The sequence below is a fragment of the Desmodus rotundus genome, chromosome 4 (assembly GCF_022682495.2).
Source record: "Desmodus rotundus isolate HL8 chromosome 4, HLdesRot8A.1, whole genome shotgun sequence".
Classification (NCBI taxonomy): Eukaryota; Metazoa; Chordata; class Mammalia; order Chiroptera; family Phyllostomidae; genus Desmodus; species Desmodus rotundus.
Window position 1 is genome coordinate 169,199,780 of NC_071390.1, and position 13,592 is coordinate 169,213,371.

Below are 13,592 nucleotides of genomic sequence, written 5' to 3' on the forward strand. Positions count from 1 at the left end.
GCCAAAAACATGTACTTCCCGGAGGATTTCCAGAGAAGTCTTCCTCGTTTATTAGCTATACTTCATGTATTTCGGTCTGTTTCCATTGCTGTAATCCATACTCTAAAAACAAACATATGTTTAAATGAAATTATAAACTGTGGTCCTTCCCTTCAGGCCAAGTGCAAAAGGTATAATCATGATAAATGTAAAAAAATTAAATGAGCTTTTCTCAGTGATTTTTTAAAATTAGATTTTAACCTTTTCATAATAAATGACCCACACTTCTTTCAAAAAATTAAATATAGACGTATCACATTCTTACTGCGTACTCGAAACATTATCGATACAACTGAAGTTTGCTTCTCCGGCACCCCTGGGCTACCTTCCCTGCATCAGAGGAACCTGTAATTATTATTTAGTAGTATTCTTTATTGCACTCAGAAGAGTGGTGTGGAACCAGAGGTACAAACAGCCTTGAAGGGAGCTCTCATTTCTCAGTGTGCTGTCTGTACACCTGGGTTTTTTTAAAAGTGTTGTTCTTTGGTTGGTTTTACAAGTTTAAACTTGCGAAGCAAAAGTCTTTGGACTTCTGGAAATTATAGATATCACTTCCCTTTTCAGCTGTCTTTTAGGAAATACTACTATGATCTGTTAAAATGTGATTAATCCTAAGTGATACTTCTTGACTCATTCTGTATTCAAGAATTCGGAAACACTGAAGTTTTAGTAGATACCTAGTGTGTCACGCTTTGTCAGTTTTTTCCCCTTTCGTTGGTCTTGTTGGTGTTTTCCCTATTTTGAATGCCTCATTATACACAAAATAAATCTGTACACTTAATAGAAATCTAGTGTATTAGCAAATGAGTCTATAGTACCCCTTTTCCCCACCAGACTGTATTCGTGAGAAGAGTAGAAACCTCTTTATGCATTTTCTCAGGTGAGACATTTCTGATATTTTCTGGGCGTCTTCAAACTGTCAGCATTCAGATTTCCAGAATGCTTGCATTCAGCTGCTGGCTTCCAGCATTGTTCTAAGCCTAGCGGTCAGAGACTAATTCTGAAAATTATTCAGTTGCTTAAGTAGAACCTCTTTTTTCTTAAAGATTTTATGTATTTATTTTTAGAGAGAGGGGAAGGAAAAGAGAAGGAAAGGGAGAGAAAACATCAATGTGTGGTTGCCTCTCGTGAACCCCTTACTGGGGACCTGGCCTGCAACTCAGGCATGTGCCCTGACTGGGAATCGAACCAGCAACCCTAAGTAGAACCTCTTTTAAAACAATAAACATGTCACACAGACTTACTAATTTTATAAACAGTGGTCTACCTTTATCAAATATGACTACCAGGGAGTATTAGTAGCATGAGGAAGGGGGCTAGAAAAATAAGTGAGATTATCGAGTCAGAGGAGCGGTGAGCCATACTGTGATACTGCAAATATTAGTTTTGCTAGAGATATGTACAGAATGTCACATGAGTCCAGAAGAGGAAGCAACTAACTCTTAAAGCAGTATACTGAGGACTGCTAAAATTAATCATCCAAAAAATAAAAAAATAAAAAGCCATATTTAAAAAGGACTTTGTAAAGTCCTTCTGTTGGCTGCCAACAGCCTCTCTTATCCTGACCTGTCCTTTTACCTTGCCAACAGACGGATCTTGGTAAACATCAAATCTGCCTAGTCTGGGTTTGCCAGAAGAACAGTAGAGCATTTCACCCAAGGACACTGGCACGCACAGTAGTTACAGTGGCATAAAAACGAGAGAATGCTCAAAAACAGAGAAATCCGGTGTGGCTGGATTATAGGCTGTGGCATGGGGAGTGTTAAAAGCTGAATTTGAGACAGATTTTTATCCAAATGATGTGGTGTCCTTAGGACATGGGGGCAGTAGTCTCTAATCGTTTGAGAAACAAGGTGTCATTTAAAACTGAGTAACATGATCCCATTTATTTCCCAAGATGAAATTCCCCTGGCAGTGTGAGCATTGGATTGGAGAGAGAGAGGTTGGCTTGTGCCAATGGAAAGACTGTGATAAATTCTTAAAATAGAGAATTTTGTTTTAGATAGTTAATTATTTGCCTCCTGGGTTTATAGATTTATTTTTTATTGAATATTGAATAATTTATAATGTTAAAATTCCTAATAAAGGAGTCTGAAAACCATTCAGTAATCAGCCAGCGTCTTCTGGTGTTCCTATTTGTTACTGTGTTTTTCTAAACGTAATGTGTTTCTTAGTCTCAGAGAAACTTCTAAAAGAAGAATTTGCTGAATCCAAGCTTCTGTTATGTTTGCATAATTTCTTCTTTGGCTGCTTGACAGTTTGAATCCATCATAAATCAACTTAAAGTTCCATAAGCCCAAATTAATTATACTCACATTTGTGATATGCTACATTTGTACTTATTTACCAAATTTTGTCATCGTAAAATTGACATAAAGAGTGATCAGAGATTCCTGATCTGTTTAATGCTATCTACTTCAGCAGTGTATGCTATCATGGGAAAATTCACTCTGGTTCGAAGTTATTTTTTTATTTACTTCTTTAACTTTGAAATAGAGTTGCATTTCTCTTTATTTTATACTTTGCTTCTTTGCTTTTATGTGGTGTTCAGTCATTTCACTGAACTGATAAATAGTTTTAGCTATTAAGTTTTATGTATACATTTTAAAAAGTATTCACCATATAATTAGAAAACATTTGTAATTGTCTGAAATACCCTTTCTGGTTTCCACATACTCAGACTAATACGGCAACCTTTTTTTTGTTGTTTATTACATGTTTTCAGAATACTATAGTAGAAGCATCTATTCAGCTTCCACCATCCCTGTTCTCACCAAAGCAGAAAAGAGAAGTCAGACCAGCTGAGGACTCTCTCTACAAGCTCCAGCTCATCGCCTTCCGCAATGGAAAGCTGTTTCCAGCCACGGGGAACTCCACAAATTTGGCCGATGATGGAAAACGGCGTACGGTGGTCACCCCCGTGATTCTCACCAAAATAGGTTTGCATGTGGCATGTGTTATCTGTGTTCACCGTTCCTTAAACTGCCTGCCCTTGTTTCTTGCGTTAACGGGCCACTACTACAGAAGAAGGAGACTGCACATTCCTGTAGGGTGGCATCCAAGTGCTCATAGTTTGTTTCAGACGTCCTTTTATTCCCCTTTTCTCCAGAGGGTGTGAATGTGGACAGCCACCGCATCCCCGTTAATGTGACGCTGCGGCGGATCGCCCATGGAGCCGATGCCGTGGCCGCCCAGTGGGACTTCGACTTGCTGAACGGACAAGGAGGCTGGAAGTCGGATGGGTGCCACATACTCTACTCGGACGAGAATATCACTACCATTCAGTGCTACTCCCTCAGTAACTATGCGGTGCTAATGGTGGGCAGTTGTTCTCTTCATTCATAAATACAAAGTCGTCTCAGTTTTTACTATGCCTAGTTAAACTCAGGTGAAGAGTAAAAAAAAAAATACTTTTAACAGATTACTTCCCTTAAGTAAGAGGTGATTTTTGTTGTACTTCTGACTATAAAGCGAACTTGAGTTCTGACCAAGTGAAATGATGGGATTGAATTTGGAATAGGAATTGTCAGTAAACTCTGTAAGTGAATCAGTTCACCGAGACTTTGACCTTCAGATTTGGGGACGTCTTGGGTCTACACAGTCCAGCTCTCAACCCAGGAAGTGACTCATTTGCCCAAAGACAAATAGTGAACAGTGATTTTTCGTTAGTGTCCTTTCAAATTAAGAGTACTGGTGGTAATTTCAGTTTAGTCACTGCAAGCCACGGTGTTGACACAAATCATGTGTTTTCCATTTTAACGCTAACCAAGCAATGTTTTCTGTTATTTATCATTATTAATATTTGGTAAAGTAACCAGTGATTAATGTATAGGGACAGCTCTTTTCATGAATCAATTATTTCTGTGAACCCACTCCCTAAGTCAATAATTGTGAAATCAGCCATGCTGATTTTTATTTTATTTTGCAGTTGCGGTAAGACACTAACATCCTGGAGTATGTACATGTATTTAGGGTACAGTGGAAGGAATCACTAATGAACCTGAAAGACAGTTCTCAGAAATGGCTCGAGGCTAGCCTGGGAGTGAGGACGCCTACGTTTCATTTCCGCCTTCAGCTCCGAATCTGTGATGTAGACACTATTTCATGAAAGCCCTGACTGGGCTTGAAATCTGATACATTTTGCTTTTTGTGATTTATCCTCTTCTTGAAAAAAATTAAAGAGCCTTTACCACTAGAAATGATCTTAAAACAAGCATGAATTAGATTTCCTCAACTTTGCTCCTCAATTTTCATATACCTTACCTGGCATACCTGACCAACAGGAAGAGTAAATAGGTAATTTGGCAGGTGTAAGGCTTGTCTTTTCAACGACATCCATTCACATGTGCTCTTCATCCCAGGGGACAGTGGGCACAGCCATGCTGCTGAGACTCAGCTGTGTTTATAGAAGTCGTTTATCAATTTGGGCTTAACGTTTGCAGGGATAATTGAGGAATCTCCTCACAAATAGGAGATGTTTGATTTCAGTTAAGTATGAGTCTGGTTTCTGTAAGTTCACATTTTATTAATTTGTAGGAAACTTTTCAATTAAAGCATGAAGCATTCATGAAAATATGAAGCATTTTCTATTTCAGTTTAAAAGTATTTTCTCGTTCAGGTTTTTGTTATAAAATAACCAGAAACTACGAAGTACTGAAGAAGAAATAATATCTCTCTACAGCATTGTCTGAAATTTATATAATAGTTAACTAGAAGTTGGGAAAATAAGTGAAACACACATAAAAAAGGCATTTTATAAGCTTCACTGGTAATGACATGATACTATACCGTGTGAAACTTTTATTTTTATTTCATCGAATACCAGTTTAAAGCATCTATTTTTGAACTTCCTAGCTGTTCTTCTAAACTATTTAAATTAGTATAATCCCTTTCCAGAAGAAATAAGCTATTCTTTTATCTTTCATACTTTAATCTTTTAAAAAATGCAGTATACAATTCTTATAAGCTAAAAGATAGTACTAAGATGTTTTTCATTTATTTTCAAACTCTTCTTTTTGCCTTTCTTAAATATAACTGTGCCACCTAGAGGCAGCAATGTGAAATGTACCTAAAATTGTTGACAAATGTCTAATAAAATTTACTATGTGGGATTTTTAGAGTTGCTAATTAAACATTAAAGGCAGTTAAATGAAATCATACGTACTCTCAAATAATGTCTAAAATTCAAGAAATGTCTTTTAAAAATTGGAAATCAACATCTTTTTCCCTTACCTGACACTATTTTGAGTAATAGCTAAAAACCCAAATCTTAATATATGGTTTTATATAGTAAGTCTTGAATATCTGTGGGTTTTTTTTCAGATAGCACATAAATCTTTTCTTGGTATGGTTTTCAAGAATTTTGTATTAAAAATCAAGACAAAAAGAATATACTTGTTTGTAAATCTCAAACAGATACCACAGTTTGGTTCCGTAGACAGGCTGTCATAGTGTGTTATGTGCTGAGGTGCCTGTGAGAGCCATAGACAAAATGTAAAATTAAGCAGAAATTGGGTCTGTTTGAATCGGATGATCAGAGGTAGCCAGTTTCTTCGGGAAGAATTCTAGGAGCTGGGCCAGTAAGCAAAGAAGAAACATAAATAGCAAGAAGGTAATGATTAGGGTCAAACCTTTTATGTGGTGCTTAATACTTTAATGGTAGTGGTAGTGAAGGTAAGATAATCTCCATACTTTGGCTCCCATTTGTTACTGTATTCACCTAGAAATACATAAAACTAGAGAGTGCTCATTTGTCTTTCCATCTCTCTAAGGTTGCTTTTAATTATTGTTCATAGAAAACTTGCTGAATGGAGGCAAACTTTGGTTCCATTTGTTCTTTCATTGAACATGAGTTCTAATCATGTTTCTGTTAAATAGGTACTGCATTCAGATGGAGCCAACGTTTTAATTATTTCTACACAGTAATGTATAGGGAAGACTTAACTCCCACCTCTCTCGCCCGTCACATTCTTTACAAAGTAGGTAGCCACTAATACTAGTTTCTTGACTCTTGTTGGAGAGAGTTTCAGGTTTAGTGAAACAAAATGAATACATTTCCTTCCATTTTTACAGGAAGGTTGCATGCTACAAACATTGCTGCGAACCGTGCTTTTTTTTTTTAAATAAAACTATGTTTTATGATAATGATGGTTCCATGGACTGGATTTTTGATGATGAGACCTTATGATGACTTGGTAGTAGAGATGGCAGGGGCGAATTTTCACTCAGCACATGTGCTAGGCACTCTTCTGAAGTATGTATATGCATTAAATTATTTGGTCATCATAACAATCTGTAGTAACTCTTACCATTCCCCCTCCCAACCCCGTCTATGGATGGAGAAACTGAGGCATAGAGAGCGTAAGCACCATGCCCTCGTTTACAAATTTAGTTAGCGTTGGAATTGAGATTTGACTGCAAGTTTCAGAAATCTGTGTTCTTAATCTCTTTGCTAAATCTCCTTTCTAAAATCTTCCCACATCAGTATAAAAGAGCTTCCTCATTTGCATTCACCTTTGAATATTATTTTATATCCCTCCCATACTTTATTGACACACTCCTCTATTTGGTTTGTTTCCAGTAATTTGCTTATACTGTATTATTTTGCACATTTAATAGGAAATCTGCAAGATAAATTCCTGAGTGGAATTGGTAGTCACAAAGGATCAACCAAGACTTTTTCTTTTTTCTTTTTTGTTAAATTGAGAGAGTGAGCAAAGTGCACAGATCGTAAATGTATGTCTTGCTGCTGTGTTTCCATTGAAAACACATTTCGCCACCATCAGAATTGAGGTTGTTACTTTGAGCCCTTGGCAGCTCCCCCATGTTTCATTTTTGGTTAGTTCCCATCATCACATCAGGACATATGCACCCTTCTATGCCAGGCACAAACGACGAGCTTGCTTACATCATTAGAATCACCCCAATGTGCTTTTTTGTGTCCGGTGTCTTTCCCATTACTTAGGTCTGGGAGATGTATCGTTTTTGCATGTAGCAGCGTTCCTACCTAGTCATCCGTTGTATGAAAACACCCAGACTTGAGCGTTCTGTTGTGGGTGGACATTCGGGTTGGTGCTAGGTTCAAGCTCTCAAGAAAACGCTGCTATTATTCATGGACATATTTTTCGATGGGATAAAATTGTTGGATTGTGGGTGATCCCTATCTTTAGCTTTAGTAGATAATACCTTACAGTTGACCAAAGTGGCCATATTGGTTTTATGGTCTGACCTATAATGAGAGTTTTAGTTGCTTCATATCCTTGCCAGTGGTTGGTATTCTAAGTCTTTAATTTTAGTCTTTGGTGCTGGTATTATGATAAATCGTTGTGGTTTTGATTTGCCTTCCTCTGGTGACTAATGATGCTGAGTACCTCTTCAGTTTCTTGTTGTCAGTTTGGGTATCCATTTTCTGTGACATTCTTGCTCAAGTTTTAACCTTTTAAAAATTATCTTTGATGTTTTTTCTTTCTTTTGACATACAGCCCTGTATGAGTTGAAGGTGTATAGAATAGTTACTTGACTTACATATATGGTGAAATGATAACCACAGTAAGTTTACTGAATACCCATTATTTCTTGTGGATTTAAAGAAAGAAAACGTTTTTGCTTGTGATGAGAATTTTTAGGATTTACTCTCATCAACTTCCAAACATACTGTATGTAGCAGTGTCAACTCTATTCATCATGTTGTGCTTTACGTCCCTGGTACTTACTCACTTTATAAGCGGAAGTTTATGCCTTTCGACCACCTTTATCCAGTTCCCCCACCCTCCCAATCCTCTGCCTCTGGTCTCATTTTCTGTGAGGGTTGTTTTGTTTTGTTAAGATTTCACATATAAGTCTTTGCCTATTTCAGTTTGGTTGTCTACTGTTTACTTACTGACTTACAGAGATTCTTGCTATGAATTGTGAACAGGAGCTTTTTGTTGGATTTTTGTGTTGCAAATATCTCCTCCCAGTCCCTATCTGTCTTAATCCATTCAGGCTGCTGTAACAGAATTCCACGGACTAGGGAGTTTGTGAACCCCAGAAATTTATTTCTCAAAGCCCTGGAGGCTGGAAGTCCAAGATGAAGGTTCAGTGTCTGATGAGAGCCCACCTTTTCTCCTCACATGTTGGAAGGGACCAGGGGCTCTTTGGGGTCTCTTTTGTAAGGGCAGCAATCCCATTTGGGAGGACTCCCTTCTCCTGAACGAGTCACCTCCCAGAGGCCCCGCCCCCTATACATCACATTGGCGAATAGATTTCAACATATATGAATGGGAGGGGCACAAACATTTAGCCTGTAGAAATGCCTTTATCCTTTTTCTCTTAATTTTTTGCATGGACAGAGTTTCTTAATTTTCCTGAAGTTTTCTTTTTTAATAGTGAGTGCTTTTTATGTTCTGTTTGAAAGTTGTATCTTTCACACTCAGGGCCCTGAGTGGACTGGAAGTGACTTGGTGTACAGTGTGATGTGGGGGGAGCTCAGTCTTTATTCTTGTGTCTTAGGGGAACTATAAAAAGCAACACAGAAGTCACAGTCTTCTTTGTATTTCTGATTTCAGATCTATTTTTACATTTTAATTTATTGGTAAGCTCTTTTCGTGATTCTTTATGTTCTGACAGAGAGTACCTTAATATATATATATATATATATATATATATATATATATATATATTTTAGTTTCTTCAGATCCTGGCAAGATTAGAGAATTACTAATTTATAATTATCCTTGGTTTTGATGGGATGCTAATGTATTCTTTAAAACTGCCAGTGATTTTATATGTAGTAATTCTCAGGCTAGAAATAGCTTGAAAATGTATGAATCTTTGTCAAGGAAACAAATATTATCAGTTCGTCTTTCATGTATTGGGGTCCTCAGTAATAATCACCTTGGTGATTTGTAACACACTTTCAAGTGTTCTAATACTGCGTAGTGTTCCTGGACAACTTGGCTTCTCCGTTCCTAGCTCAGTTGTCTGCTCAGACTTTCCCATGTAGAAGAGGGACTGGGTCACCATTCAGTTTAGTGACAGGCTGTTGTAGACACTGGCGGCAGAGACTTTCTGGATCACACTGTTTGCTACTGTGAATGGCAGTCTCTCTTTTTCTTCTCGTGGGCATCTCCTAGTGGCCATTTTTGGACAGTGCACTTAGTAATGTTTTGATCATAGGATCACAAAGCCTATATCTGTTTACCAGTATAATTAAAAATGATTTTGATTCAGATTTCGGCTTTACCTCTTTTATTTGGGATCTTTAACATCTTAACTATCCTAATTTTCTCAACTGTCCTAAATAGTCTTATGTTCTCAAGAATTCTTTGCCATCAGGATAGGTTTTTCATATCTTATTTGTTCTCCCTGAACCAGGGGCCTATGAACGCTAACCAACATTTGACCCACAGGCCCCATTTACCCAGTGCTGGTTTGTTTGTTTTATTTAATGCTGGAAAGCTAAGAATGATTGGAAAGTTGTTTAATGGTTAGTGGTTAATGAGTACCTACATCATGGCCTCGGTTTGCCTCTTGGCACATGAAGCCTGAAATACTTACTCTCTGGCAGGGGTTTGCTTGCTCTTGGGCAGGTCAGTTTGTTGTGACAACCCTGGAGAAGCAGAGCCTCTGACCAGGGACGTAGGACGTGTGCTTTTCTCCAGTCGTGACTTTGAACTAGGAGTCATTGGCCTCTGTTTCAAAACCCGCTTTCTTTTTCATACTATGTCACATTCACTTGGCTTTGGAAAAATGCTGATTTCTTTTAGACATAGATATGATATACAACATACAGTATATTTTGGGAACTGAATGGGCACTTTGATGTCTTACTAGATAATACCCAGGTGCCTCTTGCATTACTCTCTGCCAAGGTCATTGGAAGGCACACACCCTCCTCTGACCCTTACCCCAAACCTGACGGGTTGGTGGCGTCTCCAGCTGCAACTGCCCCCAAATCACACAGCTAGCAAGGAAGTGGCCGCGTGTCACTGGGCGCCGTTCCCAGAGGAATGCAAAGCAGCCAGTGCATGGAACTGGCCCGGAGGCTAAATCCTAGGTATTCAAAGTTTGTTCTGTTATTCATTCTGCACAGAAATAGTCACGTCGCATAGGAATTGAGGGAGAATGTGTCTACCCTTAACTAGTATCTCACTGGTTCTCATTGCCCCAATTTTTTTTTTTTCATTTTCCCACTAACAATCTGGACTGCTACCAGAACGCAAATACATTGAGACCACATGCCACAGACTAGTCTTGCAGGCATCTTACAAGGGCCAGTTGTTCCAAACTCTTAGTGATAGGCTTTTGTTCACCCACTGTCAGCCCTCAAGGGCTGTGACTACATTCTACGTTTTCCTGAGTATCCGGGGCTTGGCATAGCGCCCAGTCATGGTGGGCACGCACTCAGCCTTTGTCAAAGGCGTAGATGCGTTCCCGGTTTGAGGCTCCCTGCAGCGCAGTGGAGCACGCGTTTGCAATGTCGTGCCGTCCGCTTCCCATTAACTGGGATGTCTGTCGGGCTCTGGGGGTCTCTCTTCATCATTTGGTATGGTGAGGGGCTGGTTATGGTGTTCTGGTAGGTCCGTTTAGATCTGAAATCATAAACTGCGAACTTCTGATTCTTTCAGGGGATGATTCGCCCCTTCTTTCCTACATTATTGAGGCCGTCATCAGTTTTCCTGCCTGTTGTCTGTTCACATCCTTTTTTTTTAATCTAGCCTGTCTCCTCTCAGGTGTTGTCTCAAGCTTTTTGCAAAGATAATTTAGTGGTGGGGTGTGGCGAGCCGACAGCTTCAAATCCTACCACCCCAGTTCTCGGGCATGGCGGCTGATGCCGGGGTGGAGGCTTCTTCCCGGCCTATGTTGGTCCTTTACAAGGAAGGAAGCCTTAAGACGTCTGTTGTTTCCTTTTTTGGAGGTGCTGTCTATACTGTGGGTGGCGGGGGGCATAGACTAGGCAGCCACCCTCCTCCAGATCTACTCCTTAAGCAGTTAACCTCTTCGTGCCTCAGTTTTTCAGGCTATAAAATGGGGCTAATCCTATGATCTAGCTCCTGGGGTTATTCTGCAAAGGGCCTGCACAGTGCCCAGGTTATGGCAAATGCCATGTAAGTGGCCGGCTGTTACTGTTCACGCTAACTGATTTTTGAGCCCTTCTCTCCCCTAACCGTGCTGCCCTTACCTTCCTCAGACATTGCTGTGATCTCGTTGTTCTCCTGTCGCCCCTGTGACTTTCAGCTCTTCAAGGACAAGAACCACATCTTACCTTTATGTCCCCAGGCGTCCCAGTGTTTGGTCCATTCATATTTGTTGAACTTGACTGCAGGTGGTTAGCCAGGTCTGGTTAGGCTCTGTTAACTCAGAGATGCTGCTGTCTTCTGCCGTGTCAGCTGGTGAATATGCAGAGTGGTAAGGGAGATGAAAGGACGTTGAAGAGGGTGAAGTCCGCTTGGCCCTTGTAAATCACCCACACGCAGGCTCCTGTTCTCTCTCCATTGGCCTCATGGCACTTTAATAGAGCAGGTGTAGGGCAACAGTAGTACAGTGTAGCATGCACGTGTATGTGTTCACACACACCCTATACACGTATGTGTGTGTATATATGTGTGTGTATACACATATATACATACCATAAGTAGGTAACACAGTGGAAGTTAGAAAGGCAAAGTAAGGTGTGAGGAAAAAAGCACAACACATTAGTCCTTGAATAGTGAAGAAATGTAAGGATTGGAGTTTTGTTTATCTGTGGGTTTTAGTTACTAGAGAAAATCGCAGTAGTTCTGCATCCAGAAACATGCAGCTGGAATGATGCTTTTCTTCCCCCCACTCAGGATTTGACGGGATCTGAACTCTACACTCAGGCTGCCAGCCTCCTGCACCCTGTGGTTTACACCACGGCCATCATTCTTCTCCTGTGCCTCTTAGCGGTCATTGTCAGTTACCTGTACCACCACAGGTAAGGACTGAAGCTTAACGAGTGGAGGACTTTGATTTAGAGGAGTTTCTTTCACATTTAATTAGGATAACTCTTGAGTTGTATACCACGGCCTGTTCCCAAAGTGACAACAGTTACTTTAGAATACATACTACAAGCTTTGTTCATTCTGTGAAGTTTGAGGCATAAATAATTAATACAGGAGATGGTCAGTTCATCTTTTACAGCAGCCAGTCAGTGTTCTGGGTGGGTATCAGGCAGAGGACGTGGGAAGTCTGTGTGGGAGGCTGGGAGGTCGGGCAGGGAGCAACCAGGGGGTGAGGTCACGTGGAGGCTTGTTACCTAGACAGGCGCCTTTGAGGACTGGACTGTAGTGTTATTTCTGGTTTATGACTTTTTCCCTGTTATGATCTTCTTTATTTTATAGATGGCATTTTTAAGAAAGTTTGTGGCATTTAAGCACAGGATATGGTTTTTGTTAATTGGAGGCAGAACTATAGAAACTTTTATTTTATGGTAGGAAATAGTGAACTGAAGGAATTCACTATGCAGAAACTTAACTCTATAAGAGGTTTTGCTAAAATGGATTTTCCTAGAATGTATTTAAGCTGAACCTATGTGGCATTTCTTGACATTTAGTTAAGAAACAAGAGGAGAGTTTGAAATTACAATACAAGAAAGAAAGAAAGACTTCAGCATTTTATTAGGAAAGGCCAAGAAGAAAGGCACTGAGAAGTAGCAGGTCAGGGAAACAGAGATCGGCACCTTACAGAAATCTCTAGGAAGCAAACAAGTAATTCACCTGTCATAAGACATCGGAACTAACAAAAGCACTCCCGTGTTTCTTATTATAGAGAATTCCTTTAGCCTTTAGTGGGGGCAGTAATTCCGTATATAACTTGTCTTTTTTTGTGCGTCAAGTTAAATGTTAAGAATCTGTACTGAGTTAAATGATTTCTCGAAACGTGTGTGTGTCTGTCTGTCTGATAGTATTTGTTTTTTTAAACGTGTAAACATTGAAATTTGGCGTTTTATGCTGTTGGAATAGTTAACTTGAAGGGACATATTATAGTGTCTTGCTTCAAATTACAAGTCTGAATATAAATATTTTCCTTTTTCTTTTAACAGTCTGATTCGAATCAGCCTCAAGGGCTGGCACATGCTTGTGAACTTGTGCTTCCACATTTTCCTGACCTGTGTGGTCTTTGTGGGAGGGATAACCCAAACCAGAAATCCCAGCGTTTGCCAAGCGGTAAGTCCTAGTGAAAAACCGAAATGGAAAAAAGTACTGATATTGGAAAGTAATTTCATATGTTGCATAAACTACAAAAGGAAAATTGTTTCCTTAAAGGTTTTCTCTTCTTTAAGTTGAACTGAATGTCACTTAAACAGTTTGCCGGTGTACTGTAGGTTTTGCAATGTCAATTCGTAATGGAATATATGACTTACAGAGCTGGTCTCTTTATCTGTGGGAGTTCAATGCTACTTGTTATGTCTGTTATAATGCTGAGCACTTAATTTAAAATTTTACCAAATCCTGACTTTGGCTGAAGGGGAAGTGGCATTTACTGACAGTAGGAATTTAAAAATTATTTCGTTTGTTGATGAAAACAAAAGGAAATAGAAAAAGATGTAACTG

The 13,592-nt window shown here is 39.4% G+C and overlaps 1 protein-coding gene across 1 annotated transcript in view; it reads left to right on the plus strand.

The window, feature by feature from the left end:
* Positions 1-13,592, plus strand: part of ADGRA3 (adhesion G protein-coupled receptor A3) — a 103,294-nt gene that overhangs the window by 74,829 nt on the left and 14,873 nt on the right. The window contains exons 13-16 of the mRNA XM_045182827.2: positions 2,765-2,978; positions 3,149-3,357; positions 11,850-11,974; positions 13,082-13,205. Of these exons, the coding sequence (XP_045038762.2) occupies positions 2,765-2,978; positions 3,149-3,357; positions 11,850-11,974; positions 13,082-13,205 (672 nt within the window). The remainder of the gene's footprint in view (positions 1-2,764; positions 2,979-3,148; positions 3,358-11,849; positions 11,975-13,081; positions 13,206-13,592) is intronic.